We start from the raw sequence: 21,401 nt of genomic DNA on the forward strand, positions 1-21,401 counted from the left end.
CATATTCTTCCACTCTCTTCTCGTCTGCAAGGTTTCTACTGAGAATTTAAAACCACTCAGTCTTATTGAGGTTTCCTTGTACATGATAAGTCACTTTTTCTTGCTGCTTTCAGAATTCTTTTTTTTTAACCTTTAAAAATTTGATTATAATGTGTCATGGTGTGGGTCTCTTTGGTGCTTTGTTTGAGGACTTCTTGGATCTGGGTGTTTATTTCTGTACTCAGTTTTGGGAGGTTTTCGGCCATTATTCATTTGAATAAACTTTCTCTCCTTTTCTTCATCTTCTTCTAAGGGTCCTGTAATAAATATATTCCGTGGCTTGATGGTATCCCATAAATTTCTGAAGCTCACTTTTTCATTCTTTTTTCTTTTTGCTCCTATAGCAGGATGACTTCAATGACCTGTATGTATTTGAGTTCACTGATCCTTTCTTCTTCTTGTTGTAGTATGCTATTGAACCTTTCTTGTGAAGGGTTCTATTTCAGTGCAGTTATTATATTTTTTAGCTCTATGATTTCTGTTTGGTACTTTTTAATATTTTCTATTTCTTTGTATCACCTGAAAAAGTTGTGGTAGGTATGTAGCTCAATTCCTTCTCTCCTCAGGGAGAAACTGAAAGTGGGAGTTTATTGCTGGCTGGCTCTGCACTGATCTGAGAAAGGGAACTGTGACAAATGCCTGCATGCTCATTCAGATTGCATGCACTTTCAAAACACTGCTTTGCTCTCTGCCCCCATACAAGCATAGCAGATGCTGGACACCATCAGCTCACAAAGACCGGCAGATTAGAGGCCGGACTCTCAGACAGCAGCCAGAAAAGTTGAGTGGGTAGTATAGATGTATGGTCCAACTATCCAGGGAAAAGCTGTAGGCTTGGTTTTATTGTTGAAGCAAGTTAGAAAAGAGAAGCCACGGAAGTAACCACATGCCCATTCAAGTGTCCAGAGAACTAGTGATTGTCTGCCCTCTCAGCTCTGGGAAGAAAGCTAGTTAGAAGCCAGATGCTCAGACAGCACTGGAAAAGTTTGAACTTTAGATGTACAGCCTACCCTTCCACAAAGGAACTGAAAGCTGGGCTTTATTCCCTGAGAAGTCTGCAATGAGCTGGAAGAAGAGATGTGAGAAGCGCTTGCACACCTACATGAAACTTTCATTTTGTTCTCTGTGGTCCTGGGGAGGTAGTGAATACTTGAGTGTTATTCACTCATTCCCTTCAGCTTCCAGGGATAGTGAAGTCAGGGGCTAGTACCTCAGGACCCTTCACTCCTCGGGGCAAAGCTGGAAAATGGGGGTTCCTTTCAGATTGCATGGTACTGTGTTATGGGTAGGGTTAATAATGAGACTATGTCAGTTTTTCTCTAGCAATTTTGATGTATTTTCTAAGTTGCCTAGTGTGCAGAAGATGCTCAAGTAGTTTCTGGATCTTTCTTGGAGGGTATTGATCCAAGTTTAACTGTTTATTTGGTATATCTGTGGGTAAAGGGAGAGTCCTGAGCCTCATATTTTTCCATCCTGCTGATATTCAGAAATGATTCTTAAAAGGGGGAGAGAAGATGGGTTCTGGAACATAAATTATGAGAATGCCTTTTGATAACAAAAAAGACATTCATTCCATGGCAAGAAAAATAAAGATAATTGACATATATATGTAAGTTGTTTAGGATATTATGAAAATGATGGTGTCCCCATCTGATGATTTGTATATTCTCAATTCAGTTCAAAGACAACCACCAGCTGAATGTGTTGGGGAGGGTAGAAAATCAAAGACTGGAAAAGCATGGGTAAGCATGTTATAGTCAAAGTGGGAAAAAAGCTGAGATGATAAGATGGAGACTTGTATTGATTGATAACATGAATTAGGGTGAGAAGAAAGCTGTGGACCCTTTGATGAGCTTGTCAGAGAATGAGGCATAAGGACCAAGAGGTGAGTATGCTACAGCAAAATGGAAGGGCTTTCATAGGCACAGAAAGCATAATAGCCTAGAAGGGACCACGAGGTACAAGAAACACAGTACCTCTTGACAGCAATATATGGTTTATGAGAGTTAGAGCCTCCACTTCAGTGGATCAAAAGTAAAATGGTATCCTCCAGGAACACAAGGTTTCTAATAAGGCAAATATTTTGAAAGATGGCTTTGGGAATACACTGAAGATTTATAAGGAACTTGATATACTTAGTTAGGTCTGGGGTTGCAAGAGGAGTTGGAGGAAAATCTGGGAGGTAGAGACAGAGAATGAAAATAAAGAAACAGAATATTATACATGACCAGAATTCAAAATCCTTGTAAAAAAAATACAAATTCCCAACACTTACACTTAGAGTTTCTGATTTAGCACATCTGGGTGACAACCAGGAATATGCATTTTAAAAAATATTACAAAAGTTTGGTTTTACACTCTAGCCTTGAGAAACATTTATGTTTCATTGGATGCTGGGGAGAAAGGTAATAAAGACTTCATGTAGTGATTGAATAGGGGAGAAAGAGCTATCACTGTTTACAAGGTTAGGTGTGTTGAACTGAGAAACACTTATTCATTCACATTTTCAACACTTTCACTTCATTGTTGAAATGTGACAGAGTACACAGATAGTAATCACATAGCTATGATTCTACCTCTAAAAGGATTACAGTCAAACAGTTTACATAGATTAAATGTCAAGCTACATTAAATCAAGAAACGAATATTCTGAATAAGGAAAACCATGGCAAGAAGTTCATAAAATAAACTCCACTGACATTTTTAGTGCTGCATTTTAACTTTGATTTTAATTTACTGAAGACATTGCTCCAAGTTTCTTTGCATGAAAGCCACATTTCCAGTAATAAATCCCTTCACCAGCAAAACAGCAACAGATATAAAAGGAACGTCAAAGAAAGATAATCTTGGATGTCATTCAAACTTGGCTTTTGTTATACATGTTAAAATTTACCTACAAATTTACTGTAATGTGAGGAGAATTCACAGGAAGAAATGAAGGTTATTAGAATGATAAATATGTGGGTAAATATAAAAGATTATTTTATTTCTCTCAATTAAAAAAAGAAGTATATAACGATTTAAAGCAAAATTTGTAACATTGTCTTCTTGGTTTAAACTTACCATAGATGAAATACAAATGGCAACTATAAGCATAAATAATGGTAAATCTAATGGAAAATAACAGATACTTATTCAGCATCAGGAAACAAATCTGGTATTATTTTAGCCTAAACAACCTCCTTTAGCATTTCTTTAGACGGGATTCCTAGCTATAAATTCTTCTAGATATCTTTCATCTGAAGCTGCCTTTATTTTACCTTTATTCTTGAAGGATATTTTCATTGCCTATAGAATTCTGCTTTGACGGTTTTTTGTTTATCTAGCATCTTAAAGATAGTGTTTCATTTTCTTCTGTCCTTTAGAGCTTTGATGAGAAGTAAGACATATTTCAAACTGTTATTCCATTATGTATTTTTTTTCTGACTCCTTTCAAGAATTTGTTTTAATCTTTGTGAGTAGTTTGATTTTAATGGCCTATGTATGGTTTTCTTTGCACTTTTTCAATTTTAGGTCTGCGGAGTATCTTCGTAGGTTTGGGCTTCTGTAACAAAACACCATAGACTGGATGGCTTAAACAACAAATATTTATTTTTCACCATTTTGTAGGCTGGGACGTCCAAAATTAAGGTGCTGGCCTATTTGTGTCTCTAGAGAGGCAGAACTAATAAAATAGATGTATCCTATTTGTTAGAATAGGATCCTTTTTCTGGTTTACAAGTGGCTACTTTCTTACTGTATCCTCACATGGCACATAGAGAGAAAGAGAGAAAGAGAGAGCTTTCCATTCTCTTCCTCTTTATATGAAGATACTAATCCAATCATGGAGAGTCAATCATCTCCTCATGGCTTCCTCTAAACCTAATTAATTACCAAGGGCCCTATATCTTAATACCATCACATAGAGGGTTAGAGTTTCAACATAAAACATTTTGGGTAACGCAAACATTCAGCCTATAACACTGAGTGTCCTGCATATTTGCCAAATTTGAGAAGCTCTAGACATTATTTCTTCAAATAAATTTTCTATCTTCCAGTTTACTGACTTGGTTCTCTGTCATCTCCATTTTGCTGGCTAGTTCAACAAGTACATTTTTAAATTTTGGTTACTATATTTTTCATTTCCAGAATTTCCATTTGGTTATTTTTCTAGCTAGGATTTATCGGAGGAGATTTCCTAACTTTTCATTCACAACAAGCATTTGTTTTAATAACCACTTTAAAAATTATTCTCTGCTAATTCCAGCATGTGGGCTATCTCAGTCTCCATGGGTTGTATTCTCTTTAAAATTAGTCATATTTCCCTATTTGTCATGTCTGGTAACTTTGAATTGTATCCTGAGCATTATGAATGCTATATTGTGTTGGTAGTGGATTCTGTTATAGCCTTCTGAAGAGTGTTTATTTTTTGTTTGGTTTTGTTCTAACAGGCAATTAAAGTGATCAAACTCAGAACTGCAAATTTGTTCCTAGGCAGAAGTTCAAATCTTAGATCAGATCTTTTAGACTCGACTGGGCTGCTTAGAGTCTGCCCCAGGCATGAGTCATTTAACCGTCAGTCAAACATACACAAATAATTTATTCTACAAAACCGAACGCTTTCTGTTTGTCTCCTTTCTGGAAGTCTATCATTCTCTTTTCCATGGCTATGGTTGTTCCAGTCTCTGTTCTCTGGTTCTTCATAGCAGTAAATTCATATTTTCTATTACAGTTTAACTTTTCGTGGTGTAGACCAGGGTCTCCAATAGGTATAAAGACTTTTTAATAAAATGAAATTTACACAATGTCATTTCCTTCTTCAAAGTCAACTTTTCCTCAGAGTTGAAGATTTTGTTGCTTTCAAGAGTATTTACTAGAAAGTAGTTATTTTTCATATTTTGTCAGAGTTTAGTGCATAGGAGAGTCAGTCTGATAGAACAGAAGCAGAATTCTTCAAAGTATTTTCTTTAATAAAATTTGTATCATGCCATTTTTTACTCAAAGTTTTTGCAATGGCTTTTTCTTACACTGAAATTAATATCCAATCTTCTTTGTTTCACATATGTCATATAGTTTCTAACTCCCCTTATCACTTACTACCCATGTTATTCAACAAACAATTTGTCCAAAAACACTGCCTTAGAAAAGGTCAAGTTCCTTTTTGTCTTCAGGACTTTGATGTCCCCTTTGCCTGGATCATTCTTTTCTTAGTATATCTAGCCCCTGAATTATTTAAAGTTCAATTCACTTCCTCAGAGGGATCTTTCCTGACAAAGCTATTTATTATTGATCCACCTATTGTTTATACTTTTAATTAACTTGTTTTTATTTTATTACATGTCTAACTATCTGAAATTATCTTATCATTTACTGGTTAAATTTTACAATTGCCTATTGCCTCCCTCTGGAAAATAAGCTACACAACTGTAGAAATTTTATTGTATAATCAGGACCATTCTAGTCACCTGGTAGCTGGTGTTCAATAATATTTGAATAAATAATTAAAATAATTAACTCATAATGTATAACTTTAATTTTAATTTCCACGATCGTATAGATCAAATATTTTTACTGTCCAAGTGTTAGATACATAGCAAAGTATTCTTTTATTAGTGATACGCATTTTATAGTATTGTAAAGAGATAAGGTAACCTATACACATATACTTAATTTATTGCAATATTCTTTGTTGTCTAGTATCTAATAAAGGTTGGTAAATATTCCATGGGAATTTAAAAAGGAATCACAGGGGAATAGGTCATACTGCTTTCCTCCCTCCCATACAAACCCCCATACACAGAAACATAGATACATATATATATGTTAAGGTTTATGTTATTTGTGATGGCAGTTTTGTTGAAATATTTTTCTAAAAGCTTTTGTTTATACTGTACAATTCTATTTATTTTTAAATGAAATACTTCATGCCTGAAATTACTTTAAATTTTAAAGCTATTTTTTTTAATATTTCTCACTTGAATTCTACTTTGTAAGAACTACCATGACTCTTACTTTTTGTCATTGTGGTTGTCATTATTTGATATATATTTATAAGTTAGCTCTTTTCTACAATTTTAGGTTAGTCTATTGTAATGGTACTGCAGCTGTATTTATAGAGCAAATCTTGTTCTCTTTTTATACTCACATTATAATTATTTTTTAATTCAAGAAATTTTTCCGTTATAAGTGTTATGTAAATTTGTGATGGAAAAAAATTTTATATAATAATGAAAGAGATTAAATAAATGTTACCTCTCATACATTTCTTAATTTTAAATAGTTCAGGTGATATAAGTTTTTTGTTATAAAAATACTTCTAAAGTATATGATGTAAAAGTTTAAACGAAAGATAATTTAAACATTTACATCACATACTTTAGAAATATTTTTACATCATTTATCATTTACATCATATACTTTAGAAGTATTTTTATAATATGCTTTAGAAGTTTTTTTTTAACTTTTAGAAGTAAAGGTTTAAATGAAAGATAATTTAAGCTTTTACATCATATACTTTGAAGTATTGGTGCAATAAAAGTATTTCTATCTCCTGAATAATTTAAAATTTAGAATATTCTCCCTTCATCTTCCTTCCATTTCTTTACAACTCTCCACATTTATCAATGCCTAAATACAACTTTCTTCAATGGAGGTAACCACTGTTATTAGCATAATATTTTTCAGATATGTCTATGTATTTATACATGCATGTATATAATATAGTTTTATTAAATGTTTACATAAATTTATCATATTGTATAAATTGGTCAGCAATATGAATTTTTAAATTTATAGTATGGCTTTATGAATCAGTATATGTTAGCCCAATTTATACTTTATGATCACATAATATTCTACCATATGACTTTACTGACATTTATTTTTCTTCCTTTTGATGTATAAGTGCAAATTTGTTAAAAAGGACAAAGATTGTTTAAGACTTTTTGTGTATGTCTATAATGTATTAGAGGTATTATGTATTGTCTAAAAGTAGAATGCCATGTTGAATGGTATAGACATTTAATATTTTAATAAGTACTGCCATATTGCTTTCCAGACTAGCTGTGCTAATTTATACCCTCAATAGAAGTACTAGTAAGCTAACATTTCCCCACATTGCCTGGTCTCACATTTTTCTCATTAAAATTATTTTGCCTTTGTATTTATAAAATTTCTTTGTATTTATAAAATATATTTATAGTGAAATATATAGTGAAAACTAGGGAAACTATTTTCCCTAGTTTCTAGTTATTGTCTCCTAGTTTCTAGCTCTTTAAAAACTTTAATCTTCAATGTCTTGTCTTAAAGAAATTTTTAAATTAATGACATATTATTTTCTAGTTTTTTCTTTTATGTCATGAATTATTTTGTCTGATGCTGGAAGTTTTCTATGAGTAAGAAAAAGGCAAGAAAACTCCTGGCCTCAATTTTCTACAATTCCGTATCCTGATAATTAATAATCAGGATACTCTGTGATTACAGAGAGGCCCCACCTTGGTCTTTATATGTATTTACTCTGTGGTTAGAGTTCTTTTTCCTTTGGAGTAATTTTTCATTGCATGTAAGTTTGTTTTATTTCCCCAGATTTCCCTCATGGTTTCTTTGGTAATCTAATCTCATCTGTTTTATATCTCTTAGTAATTTTTTAAAAGAGTGTCTCGTTCTGTTGCCCAGGTGGAGTGAGTGATACAAACATAGATCACTACAGCACTGACCTCCTGGGCTCAGCCTCCTGTGTAGCTGGTTCTACAGGCACTTGCCACCATGCCCTGCTTATTTATTTAAAACAGGGATCTCACCGCTGGTCTGAAACTCCTGGGCTCATGCAATTCCATTTGACCTCTCTAAGGCCTGGGATTATGAACAAGCCACTGTACCTAGCCCCAACCCGCCATGTTTAATTGGATTGTTCTCTCTATAACATTTTGTCTTTCAATGCAATAGATATGGCAGGAGGAGGAGTGGTAAGGGGGTGATATATGAATGCCTACTTCACCATCATGATCAAATCTCCAAAGTTTTTAAAGAGCAGGAAATAACAAACAATATCAGTATGATATTGGCTGTAGGTTTGTCATCAATAGCTCTTATTATTTTATTTCTATGCTATTTGTGGTAAACCTTTACATTTTGAAAAATGTTTTAACTTCATAACATGATTTCTGAGCATTTACAAAATTAAATCCTCTACAACTTCTGTTCCAACCAAAGCAATCTCTTTAGCATGTGAGAGACCACGGGAAACAAGGTAAATTTTCTTTTTGGTTATACAGGGAAGTGGGTTTATGGGCACAGGGGCTTCTTTCTGGACAATCTTCCACCTCTCAGCCCAGCCCTGAAATGCCCTCCTATGGAAGATACCTCACCTTATTCTCACTTTATTAAGAAAGACATTTTTCCTTGAGTGATTTGTAGTTCTCAAGAAGGTCCCTCACATCCCTTGTTAGTTGTATTCCTAGATATTTTACTGTCTTTGTAGCAATTGTGAATGGGATTTCACTCATGATTTTGGCTCTTGGTTTGTCTGTTACTGGTGTATAAGAATGCTTGTGATTTTTGCACATTGATTTGTATCCTGAGATTGCTGAAGTTGCTTATAAGCTTAAGGAGATTTTGGGCTGAGACAATGGGGTCTTCTAAATATACAATCATGTCATCTGCAAATAGAGACAATTTGACTTCCTCTTTTCCTAATTGAATATCCTTTATTTCTTTTTCTTGCCTGATTGTCCTGGCCAAAACTTCCAATATTGTGTTGAATAGGAGTGGTAAGAGAGGGCCTCCTTGTCTTGTGCCAGTTTTCAAAGGGAATACTTCCAGTGTTTGCCCATTGAGGATGATATTGGCTGTGGGTTTGTCATTAATAGCTCTTTTTATTTTGAGATACAACTAAAAAAGAAAATTTGAGGCCAATATCCATGATGAATATCCATGCAAAAATCTTCAATAAAATACTGGCAAACTGAATCCAACAGCACATCAAAAAGTTTATCCATCATGATCAAGTCAGCTTCATCCCTGGGATGCAAGGCTGGTTCAAAATATGCAAATCAATAAATGTAATCCATTACATAGACAGAACCAAAGACAAAACCACATGATAATCTCAACTGATGTAGAGAAGGCCTTCAACAAAATTCAACAGCTCTTTATGCTAAAAACTCTCAATAAACTAGGAATTGATGGAACATACCAAAAGAATACAAACAGATGAAAAAACATTCCAGGCTCATGGTTAGGAAGAATCAATATTGTGAAAATGGCCATGCTGCCAAAAGTAATTTATAGATTTGATGCTATCCCCATCAAACCACCATTGATTTTCTTCACAGAATTTGAAAAAAAACCTCCAATTTCATATGAAACCAAAAAACAGCCTGCATAGCTAAGACAATCTTAAGAAAAAAAAAAAAAAGCTGGAGGCATCATGTTACCTCACTTCAAACTATACTACAGGGCCACAGGAATCAAAACAGCAGGGTAGTGCTACCAAAACAGAGACATAGACCAATGGAACAGAACAGAGGTCTCAGAGATAATAATAATGCCACACATCTACAACCATCTGATCTTTGACAAACCTGATAAAACAAGCAATGGGGAAAGGATTCCCTATTTAATAAATGTTGTTGGGAAAACCGGCTAGCCATACGCAGAAAGCTGAAACTGGATCCCTTCCTTACACCTTATACAAATAATTAGCTCTAGATGGATTAAACATTTAAATGTAAGACCGAACACCATAAAAACCCTAGAAGACAACCTAGGCAATACCATTCAGGACATAGGCAAAGGCAAGGACTTCATGGCTAAAACGTCAAAAACAATGACAACAAAAGCCAAAATAGACAAATGGGATCTAATTAAACTAAAGAGCTTCTGCACAGCAAAAGAAACTCTCATTAGAGTGAACCAGCAACCAATAGAATAGAAAAAAATTTTTGCAATCTACTCACCTGGCAAAGGGCTAATATCCGGAATCTACAAATAAATGAAGCAGATTTACAAGAAAAAAAAACAAACAATCCCATCAAAAAGTGGGCAAAGGTTATGAACAGACACTTCTAAAAAGAAGACATTTATGCAGCCAACAAACATACAAAAAAAGGCTCATTAACACTGGTCATTAGAGAAATGCAAATCAAAACCACACTGAGATACCATCTCACTCCAGTTAGAATGGTGATCATTAAAAAGTCAGGAGACAACAGATGTTGGAGAGGATGTGGAGAAATAGGAATGCTTTTACACTGTTGGTGGGAGTGTAAATTAGTTCAACCATTGTGGTAGACAGTGTGGCAATGCCTCAAGGATCTAGAAATAGAAACACCACTTGACCCAGCAATCCCATTACTGGGTATATAACCAAAGGATTATAAATCATTCTATTATAAAGACACATGCACACGTATGTTTATTGCAGCACTGTTCACAATAGCAAAGACTTGGAACCAACCCAAATGCCCATCAATGATAGACTGGATAAAGAAAATGTGGCACATATACACCATGGAATACTATGCAGCCATAAAAAAGGATGAGTTCATGTCCTTTGCAGGGACATGGATAAAGCTGGAAACCATCATTCTCAGCAAACTAACATAAGAGCAGAAAACCAAACACCTCATGTTCTCACTCATAAGTAGGTATTGAAAAATGAGAACACATGGACACAGGGCAGGGAACATCACACACCAAGACCTGTATGGGGGTGGGGTCCTAGGGGAGAGATAGCATTAGAAGAAATACCTAATGTAGATGACAGGGTGATGGATGCAGCAAACAACCATGGCATGTGTATAGCTATGTAACAAACCTGCAGGATCTACACATGTACCCCAGAACTTAAAGCATAACAATTAAAAGAAAAATAAAACACATCAATTAGAAAAATAAAAGAAACAACAAACCAAATAAAGCATGTCAATTTAAACAAATAAAAATAAAATACCTAGTGATGGGATTGCTGGGTCAATGGTATTTCTATTTCTAGACCTTTGAGGAATCTCCACACTAGAAACCATCATTCTCAGCAAACTGACACAAGAACGGAAAACTGAACACTACATGTTCTCACTCATAGGTGGGTGTTGACCAATAAGAACACATGGACACAGGGAGTGGAACATCACACATGAGGGGCCTGACATGGGGTGCAGAGCTAGGGGAGGGATGGGGGAGGTGGGAGAATAGAGGAGAGAAAGCATTAGGAGAAATACCTAATGTAGATGATGGAGTGATGAATAGCAAACCACTATGTCACATGTATACCTATGTTACAAACCTGCACATTCTTCACATGTACCCCAGAACTTACAGTATAATTTTAAAAAATTATAAAAATAATTAAAAATAAAGTCATTTTTGTGGTTTTAGCTTGAAGGAAATACTGGAGCCTCGTGCTTCCAGCTTGAGATAAGTACAGTTGTGCTCATCAGATTATCCTTATAATAAATTTCCCCATTAACTAATTGCAAAACTGTCCAAACTTGCAGCCCTTTTTGTTTTTAATCCTGATGATAATTCCAGGGCTCTCTCCTAGTCTATGCTTTTTCTGTATCATGAGTGGTTTAGGCAGATTTTATTATCAAATTATCCCTTTTATATATCTTCCAAAAATTCCTAAGTGCTCTGAGCTTATCAGTTTTCCTGATCTGCTTTTTCACATTTTTATATTTCTTCTATTATTTTAATGTGAGTTTAAGATAAAGGAGATATCAGTGCTTCCATTTAGCCAGCCAGCTTTCTTTGACTGGAAGGTTACAATTAAAAACACCAGAACAAAAACTGAAAACACATTTTTAATAAAAATTATGTTATTAAGTTATAGGATAGGATACATAAAAATATTTCAGTAAAATTTAATCATTTATCAAAATTAGAAAATTTACTTATTAGAAAGTACATTTTTAGTGATTGTCCAAACCGTTAGCCACTATTATTTAAAATCTTTAATATTAATATTTAGTTATAGACTGAATCTCCAAATAGGTAAAAAGAATAATCAACTAAAGTCTATATCGATTAAAAGAAATTAAAATTCTTATGCAATTAAAAAATTATCTCCCATATTAAGGAAATATAGAACATACATAATTAATGTTAGCTCTCTGTCCCTATTTCCTAGTAAAGAATCATATACTCTCCTCTCACTCTTCCTAGGAAAGCATATGAAAGTTCTATATATACAAAATCTTAAAGTTTTATCTCCCCTAACATTATTTGATCATAAATTTCCCTGGTCAATGAAACATAGGACTTTTTCAAGTTATCCATGAAGTAAAGTGGATCAGAAATTTTCAGTGGATTAAATCCTTCTTTCACCAACTGATACTTCAATAGTTTGAATGTTCCTGTTGTTTCCATTTTTTCCTATAAAGCAATTACCAGGATGAGTAGAATCATTTAATAACTACAAAATATAAATATATAGTTACAACTATAGACTGTAATATTAAATTATAACATTTTATACCTAGTGATCTCTATATTTGCTACTAATAATTTAACATTAGAAATAAAAAAAGTTTTAGAATATTAAAATCTTTAGTTTGATTTACCTGTAAACTTTACTCAAATATTAACTTATTCAAAATATAAGATTTATGAACATAATCAATAAACTGATTGCAATTATGCCAAAAACGCATAGGTTATCTCTTCAATTCAATGCCAATATAATGTCATGTATAAAGAATGCTATAAGATGCTAAGGAGATAAAAGCCACAAAAGACGGCAATTTCTACTACAAGTACACACAAATTTATCACAAAAAAGCAGAGTACTATAAGAGCAGATGGAGTACGGAATGCTCTAAAACATGGCTTAAATGTACCCAGAGGAGTTACTTGTATGCTCTAAAACCTGGGGTACTTCAGTGGGTTTCCAGGGCCCTCACAGGGTACCTTGTTTTCAAGAGAAACTCAGTGACATCTATTAGTCACCACTCAGAAACTACTAGCTCAAGGTTCACAGTTTCAATAGTAATTTGTAATACATTCCTTTCAATGATGTCATATCTATGCAAAATTGGGTTTTCAGTAGTTGCTGGGATAAAAATCAAGTGCAGCCAAAAATCATCATGGAACATGAAATCAGGCTGTTCCTATCCAGTCCAATCTAATTCCAAGGTCTGAAGAACTGTGTAGTGCTCAAGTTACATCTCCTTAGTAAGTGATTGTGATTGTTTGAAAATGAAATGAGAGCTTTTTAAAATTTATATGCATTATTTTTCAGGCGGCTACTACTTTGTTAGACCTAAATACTTATTAATTTGTTTTTTCCTTAACTAATGAATAAACAAATGTTTAGGTATTTGTTTTGAGCCAAGAGTGCTGTGAGACATTAAAGATGCCATGAGTGGAGAAGGTTTAAGAATCTCTATTTCAAAGTGCTTAATGGAGACAAGAGTGCATCTCATTGTGAGAATCTCAGGCATGGATAAATAGTCTGTTTAGATGAGATGACATGTAGAGACCCATGCAACATTCTATGAGTAGCTCGGCCATTTTTATTCATCCTTCTGGGCTATTTAAGTCAACTTCACTTTAAGCTCCCTTTCCCGATTTCCCTTCCCTCCTCCATCTCCCCTGACCCAACACTGTCATCACAGCTAGATATGGCTGTGCAAGCAAACATATCCTTTTATTCTTTTTTAAAAAATTAGAAGCTCACTGTATTTATACAATTTGGTGCTCTAACATTTTTTAGGCTTAATATTATACAAGTATATTTTCCTGGGTCCTGTAATTTTCTTCAAAATCGAACTTTGAAAATAGTTTTATAAGGTTTCATTTAATTATCATATTTTAATTAACCTTGCCCTTATTCTTGAACTTTTAGAGAATATCAAAAGTTTTACTACTATAAATATTCCTTTGAGAAATATATGCACATATAACTTTTATACATCTTTGATTACTTCCTAAGATGTATTTTGACTAAGTCATAATATACACAAACTGTTAAGAGTATGATCATATATTACCAAATTGTTTTCTAGAGAGGTTATAACAATTTGTGTTTCCACGTGCAGAATGAAAGAACGAAGTTTGTTTTATCCCAACCACAATTAATATTATAACATTTCAAATTTTTGTGAATTATTGGCAAAAGCGTTCTTCTATTTTTAATTTGTGCTAAATAGATTTGTAATACAATACTTGTTTGACTCATTTTGTTAGAAGTAACTTTTACTTTTGCATTCCTTTTATCAGATCATTTATTATTATAAGTCATTTATTAAACAAATATTTGACTTCTGTCAGGCTTTATTTCTAACTATAGCAAATATTATAATAAACATAACAGTCATGATCCATGTTCTTTTCAGGTGTATAAAGAGCCTAAAATACTTTCTGTTTTTTTTTTTTTTTTTTTTTTTTTTGAGACAGAGTCTCGCTCTTTGCTCTTTTGCCAGGCGCCAGGCTGGAGTGTAGTGGCGCTATCTCAAAGAGCCTAAAATAGTTTCTAAATTTGTGCAAAGCTTATCTAATCTTCTAAAGTAGTCTTGTGCTAATATATTTCTTCTACTTAATGAAAGTGAATTTTATGTTGACCTGGAAAAAAATTCTTAAAATATTATTTGTCCTATCAACTTTCCACTCATCAAAATATATTATTTATGGGGTGGGGTGAGGATGAGGAGGGACAAAAGGGAGCTGGAAATGGTTGTAAAAGGGCAACATGAGGGAAACTTGTGATGTTGAAACTTCATTATCCTTACTGTGGTCATGAATGCATGACATTCCACAGGTGATAAAACTGTGTAGAAAACATACACACAAATGGCTGCAAGTAAAGCAGGAGAATTTTTAATAAGATGGGTAGATTATGTTAATATCATGATTGTGACAGATTTGCAAAATGTCATCCTTGGGGGAAACAAGGTGAAGGACATCCAAGCTGTCTCTTATTATTTCTTATAACGGCATGTGAATCTACAACTATCTCGATAAAATTTCAATAAAAATACATTACTTCTGCTTCATATTTACTTACCTTTAGTGTTTCAGAGAGTTGTTGTTAAAACAATCTGAGACAGTGTAAAAACTTAAAATTAAAAAGGCAAATGAAACACATATTATTATCATTCGGAGAATGTGTCCCATTGAACAAGCAGTGACGTGGCTGCCATGATTACTTGGTAAATACTGTAAACCTGAATATGACACAGACTGTTGCTCCATTAGGGGTCTAGTAGTCAAATAACAAATGTATTCAGAAAAAAAATGGGTGGTTGGATGTTAAGAGACGATGAGTACTAATTTTGGAAAATTATATTTTAGGCACAATATTAAATAAATGGTTGAATAAATGAGTAAGTGAGATTACTCAGTAGTTAAGTAAATTCATTTTCTTTTTACTGTGCCTTATGCCAGTAACTTAACAAGAGAAAGTCCTCATCCCAAAATAAATAAACTCAGAATTTCTCACATGGGGAAGTTGCAGGTGAGGGGGAATTTGGACAGAAAGGCAATAAAAATTAAAATCAGGATTGCTTAAAGCCAGATGCCTTTAGGTTCTGCACACATCTTGCAGTCTCTTTGATGTCTGCTTGATGGAACCTAATTCTAGGTACATAGCACCAAATGTCTTCACAAGATATGAGTAAGATGTAATTTTGGACTGCCACCATCACTGGGACCATCATTTTGCTCTGAGCCCTGACTGAAGAGGAAGAGAGCAATTCTATAATTATGACAAAGACAGGTATGCCCTAGCATTTCATCATGCTCCCTTTATAATTAGGCTTCAAACATGGAAGCAGTCTGCATCAACTCTACACACCATGCTTCTCATTATAACCTGCATGTTATCTAAAGGATACAATATTATTTTGCAATTAAACTACATCCTTGTTTTCTGGCTTTAAATTTGATAGTAAACTCCACCACTAAAATTACCTGAATTCTTAAAAATCGTGGACATGCATAAGCTGGTAGAGATGTTACAACTTGTTCATAAAGTTTTTCCAAATCTAAAGATTCATTTGGTTTTAAAATAATAGAAGCCATTCCTGCTCTTCCTTCATAACCTGAAAAAAAGTTTGAAATAGAGTCCATTTTTAAGTACCAAATAAACTTTAACAGATAATTCTGTATATGCTAATTGACACATACAGAGACATTAAATCTATTTCAGTAATAATAAAACAACAGTAGCATAAAGGAGTCTGTGTCCTTCCCTGAACATATGATTTACTCCCCAGAAATCATTTAAGGACAGGGAAAACCAGAGCCTACCTCTAATTGCCTATACTACAGAAATAAAATACATGGAATGGGAAACACTATAAATGACAATAAATTTCCATACTGCCATCACTAAAACAAATACTAAGAAAGAACATTTATTTAAAGACAACTATAGTCCAGCAGAAATATACATCCTAAATATTAATGTAAAATATTAAGTGTATATTTTTAAGTTAAGAAACTAAAAATTCATATTTTCATAATTAATTCCACAGATCATTTACTGCTTATCATGCCACCTGTGGCTAGTTACAGGGGTCAGAACATCCTGGAACCTTTTTCCAACATTCAGTGGCTATTTATAAAGTTAGCCTTCCCTTCTTCTGCTCTGCTATCCAAACACTCACATCCCTGATCTCCTCGGCACCTAAAAGCATTCACTGAAAAATGGAGAATGGCTGTCTTATGACTACTACCTGGTCACTTTTCTGTGATATTTTCAACATCATGACACAATCCTCATGTGCATATTTATAAAGATAATGAGCACAAATTTAAAAATAATTTTTAAAAAGATCCATCTTAACTACAAGTCAGAATTTTCAAACACTTGAAGTAGAACATGCTCTTGTTTAGTGGTATTTACAAACACTAGTCATAAAAAGAAAAATAATAGACTAATAAAAAGCTGTAACTAATTTCAAGCAGTGAGCCATTGATCAGAGTTTTCAAGCTTTGCTTAAAAATACACACAGGCATTAAAATTCCGTTGGTACCTTTCCCCTGATGTGACCATGAACTTTGTTATCTTGGTCAAAGGCATTACTTGCCAAGACAGTAATAAAATCTTTATCTTAATACACAAAAATTAAAATGCTGAATTAGTAAGACTGTTGCAAAACTAAAAAATAGTGGCAATTCTATTCTAAGAATCTTTCCAAAATATGAAATATACTTATACCTGATATAGCTACACCATAGACGTTTGCTTCCTGTATGAAATCCAACATTCCAATAACATCAGCAACCTCTGTGGTTGCAACATTTTCTCCTTTCCATCTAAATGAAAAAATCAAATTCCAGTTAGTGCACCTGTATTTGAAAAACTAGGTACCAGTTTCAGTATTAATGCCTTGCATTTGGCTGTGTGCAAGCACCTACTGACCAACATAATTGTAGTTTTCAAGATAAAAGACATCTCTAAGGAAGGACTTTGTTAGTAATTCAGCAAAATCAGTTTTGGTCTTTTCGATCAAATTACTTTATATCTCATTTGAATAAGTTACCTTCTATAATATGTTTTGTAATATACATAAACATAAAATAATTATAAGGGCTATCTTTATAAAAATCTAATTTTGTAAAATAACAATGAAGTACAAAACATTCCTTTTCTCTGGTAATAAGAATTGAAAGTAAAGCTCTAGTTGTCTTGTAGTATACTGACCCACTTTAATTTCTAGGTATCAACCCCTTTGACTTCTCTAATGCTTTTGATGAATATTTTGCTTTAATTGAAATAGTTTTATATAAAGTGAGCTTATAACATGGTACCAGAAGGCAAGGATGTAGGAAGTTACTTATTCATTCAAGCATTCATTCAAGTCATTGGACTAGTAAAGCAAAATAATTTTATAGGCCTAAAATAATCTTAAGGAATTAAAAAAGGAAATGTGAGAAAGGGGATATTTTCTGTTTCAAAATTTTTATCATGAGGTCAAGAATTAGACTACATTTGACCAAACTGCTTTTCTGTTTTAACCCTACCATTTATCTTTTACATCTGTCTGTCTGCTAGTTTTACTTTCCTTAAAAAGAAGCTCACTGATTTGGTCTAAACTGATTCATTAAAATAATTATAAAATTTTACATCAAAATTTAACTGGTGGTTCAGTCTAGAAACAGATGGCCAATAATTTTTTTAATAAGGGGACATGGAGATAAAAGGGCTCTGTCTGCCCTGAAAGCTAAAGCATATGTGGTCTCTGACGTTTCTATAGAAGCACAGTTCACAATTACAGAACAAGGTGTGCATCCCATGACATTTCATACCTGAAAGTGTCTCCAGTACGGTCCCAAAAATAAAGGAAATTGTCCTGATCCTGGACTATCAAGTCTCCAGTGTTAAGGTAAACATCTCCCTTCTTGAAAACATCACAAAGCAATTTGTTTTTTGTGTGCTTGTAAGACCCAGCATAGCCAAAGAAGGGATTTTTGGCATGCACTCGAGAAATGAGAAGTCCAGGTTCCCCTGCAAGAAATAACGACATTTTTGCAGCCCTCTGATTAAAACTATTGTTACACACACCATGCATGTATCTATATTGTATCTGGCCAGCACAACCAGTGCTGTTTATCTCAGCTTCCTCTGAACCTATTTCTGTATTTTACATCATTTACCGTTGGTGCCTATATCTAGCACATGCTTTCATAGATTACCACAAACACAAATTACTTTGGAAAAACTAATAAAAAGGGAATTGAATGGAAAGAAAAGGCTCATTACATTTCTTGTACTTCCCAGGTGGACAGACCAATGGCTGTTTTTGTTTTGGATTATGTAGATGTTACCACAGATATTACTGACATTTGTTATATAAATAACTGTAATGATGGTGTTAATAAAATAATGATAGCATTTTATTTATTGCACACTACGATGAGCCCTTTGCAAATGCCATCTTGCTTATTCTGCATAGAAATCCTTTGAAATTGATATAATCCCTATTTCACTAGCAAGGAACTAGGACCCAGAGGGGTAAAGTAAGTTGCCATGCTCAGAGAGATAAATGGACCTAGAACTCAAATTCAAGTTTTTATGACCATGTGGCAAAGATTCTGTATAATACTATTTCTGATCCAATAAAATCATTATTATAATAAAGTGGTTTATTTCTCTGGGATACTATTCTGGAAACCTTTGATGGGAAAGAGATGAGACATTGAAAAAGTCTCCTAGTCCATGGTACTTATTAGTTTCAGTTATGTTTAGATGCATTATCTGAAATAACTTTCCAATCAAGTTTAATCAAATTAATTAAGATTTTTCTCAGCAATCTGCAAGGTAAAAACTATTTCTAAAAGAAGGCAAGAGGACAAAGGACAGCAGCAATAACTGCTCCAGAAGTCTTCAAGGCTACCGTCCGCTTGCTATGCCTGCTGTAAGGAGATGCAGTGTTCATGTGGACAGATGAAGTTGGAGTCCAGCAATCTATATTACAGAGTGATTTCTGTCTTTTTAATGCTCTGTAAAAAGAATAAGTCTCACTCTGTCACCTAGGTTGGAGTTCAGTGGCATGATCATGCTCCACCAAAGCCTTGACTTCCCAGACTCCAACAATCCTCCCACCTCAACTTCCCAAGTAGCTGGGTTGCAGGTGCACACCATCAGGCTCAGCTACTTTTTTATCTTTCTGTAGAGAAAAGTCTCACTATTTGCCGGGCTAAACTAGAACTCTTGGGCTTAAGCAATCCTCCCATCTCAGCTTACAAAAGTGTTGGGATTACTGGCATGAGACACCGCACCCTGCCAACAGGCTTTACTCACCTCCGATTTATCTTACTCCTGGGCATCCTGGCTTTCAAGGACACACAGGTCATGGGCCAAAACAAATCTTCTCTGCTCCAGCAGAGTGTCATAGCATCATCATTATCGTTGCCAACACCATCATCATCATCACCATCATCATCATCACCACTATTATACCTACTGAGCACTTTCTGGGTAACAGTCCCAATTCTGAATGTTTTACGTATGTAACCCATTTAATCTTCATCACAAAACCGTAAGAAAGTCCCTGATAATATTTTCATTTTAAGGTTAAAAAATTGAGGTATAAAAAAAGGAATTCACCAATGTTATACAGCTGTCAAATGCAGGAGTCGGAGTTTTTTTTGTTTTTTTTTTAATTTTTTAATAACAAGGTCTTTCTGACTCCAAAGCCTTACCTCTGTGATATGTCAGTCTACATTCCCTATATTTCAGAATTTTTCAAGACTCTTGTATCTCCTTTAAACTTTACATTCTTTTTTCTTTTTTAGGACACAGGTGACATTTTCTTCTCTGACAAACTAATTGTTGCAAATGTTTTAATAAGTCACATTGTATTCATATCTTTCCTGTCTAGGCATAATTTATATTGTGAAGACACAGCGCTTAATTAAAAAAAAATATATTGAGTAGCTCATAATGGAAATTCCAAAGTAGAAAAACAGACATTTGGGGTCAACCAGCTTTTTATGAAACCCAGAAGCTGCATAAGCACAGTTCTGGGATTCAAGTTTTAATACCAGATATTACTGTAATTTTAAGAAACGGAAGAGTAGAAAAGTGTGTTTAAGTTCTTTGCACTCTCCTCAGAAATTGCTTTCCCATGGACAGTGTCTATAGAATAGAATTGGAAAAACATATTTGATAAATTCCAGTAGGCTTGAAATTCAGAGATTCGGGAGATTTGTTGTTTTAATAGACAAAACTTCTATTTTTTTTCAGTCTCTCGGCTACCAGAAAATTAAAACAGATTTGCCACATTTATCTTTACATTTGAAGTAAAGATTTAGGAAGTCATCTCTGAAATATAGTTTAAACATATTTTAAGGCAACAAAAATTAATTTGGGCCTGATTTGTTCATACCAGATCTCTAAACAATTCTAAGGGCACATCTCTCCATTGCATTTTCTAATTTATTATTATATGCAGCAGCAGGTTAATTGAGGTACTTGCTTTCATGAAAATTTCTAACCTAAAATTGTAAGAAACTCTACCTTGGCAGAGTAGGGGAGTGAAAGGAAGAAGCTAAGGAGAGGAAAGTAACAAGCCACATACCAGGTCCCCCAGGAATAAACATACATCTTATTTAATTGTCCACAATAACCTCACTTAATAAATATTGTAACTTCTACTTTACATATGAAGAAAATAAGATTTAGACAGGTTGACTAATCTGTCCAAAGTTCCATCATTTCTAAGTGTCAGAGACCTTGTTTAAATCCAGGTTGGCCTGACTTTTCATTATATCTAGAATGATAAATTAATTCACTAATTTTTGTATTATAGCTTGGCAACACAGGATATTAGACGTTTGTCACTGTTATATACTAGACGTGGTGGATTAAGAGTTGTATCAGGGCCGGGCGCGGTGGCTCAAGCCTGTAATCCCAGCACGTTGGGAGGCCGAGGTGGGTG

General features: G+C 34.0%; 1 protein-coding gene across 4 annotated transcripts in view; it reads right to left on the reverse strand.

Moving 5' to 3' along the window:
* The window catches only part of SLC27A6 (solute carrier family 27 member 6), an 88,378-nt gene that overhangs the window by 12,773 nt on the left and 54,204 nt on the right, over window positions 1–21,401 (reverse strand). For 2 of the 4 annotated variants that reach the window (XM_032261967.1, XM_032262033.1), the window contains 4 exons: window positions 18,268–18,466; window positions 17,177–17,274; window positions 15,925–16,055; window positions 11,802–12,390 (listed from right to left, as the gene is read on the reverse strand). In XM_032261967.1, coding sequence (XP_032117858.1) covers window positions 12,214–12,390; window positions 15,925–16,055; window positions 17,177–17,274; window positions 18,268–18,466 — 605 coding nt within the window. In that variant the 3' untranslated portion in view covers window positions 11,802–12,213. Of the gene's footprint in view, window positions 1–11,801; window positions 12,391–15,924; window positions 16,056–17,176; window positions 17,275–18,267; window positions 18,467–21,401 lie in introns of those variants that run through there. The other 2 variants (XR_004263988.1, XM_032262164.1) reach the window with 2 other exon arrangements.

Source organism: Sapajus apella, unplaced genomic scaffold (genome assembly GCF_009761245.1).
Source record: "Sapajus apella isolate SASKATOON/1434 unplaced genomic scaffold, GSC_monkey_1.0 scaffold1, whole genome shotgun sequence".
NCBI classification, from domain to species: Eukaryota; Metazoa; Chordata; class Mammalia; order Primates; family Cebidae; genus Sapajus; species Sapajus apella.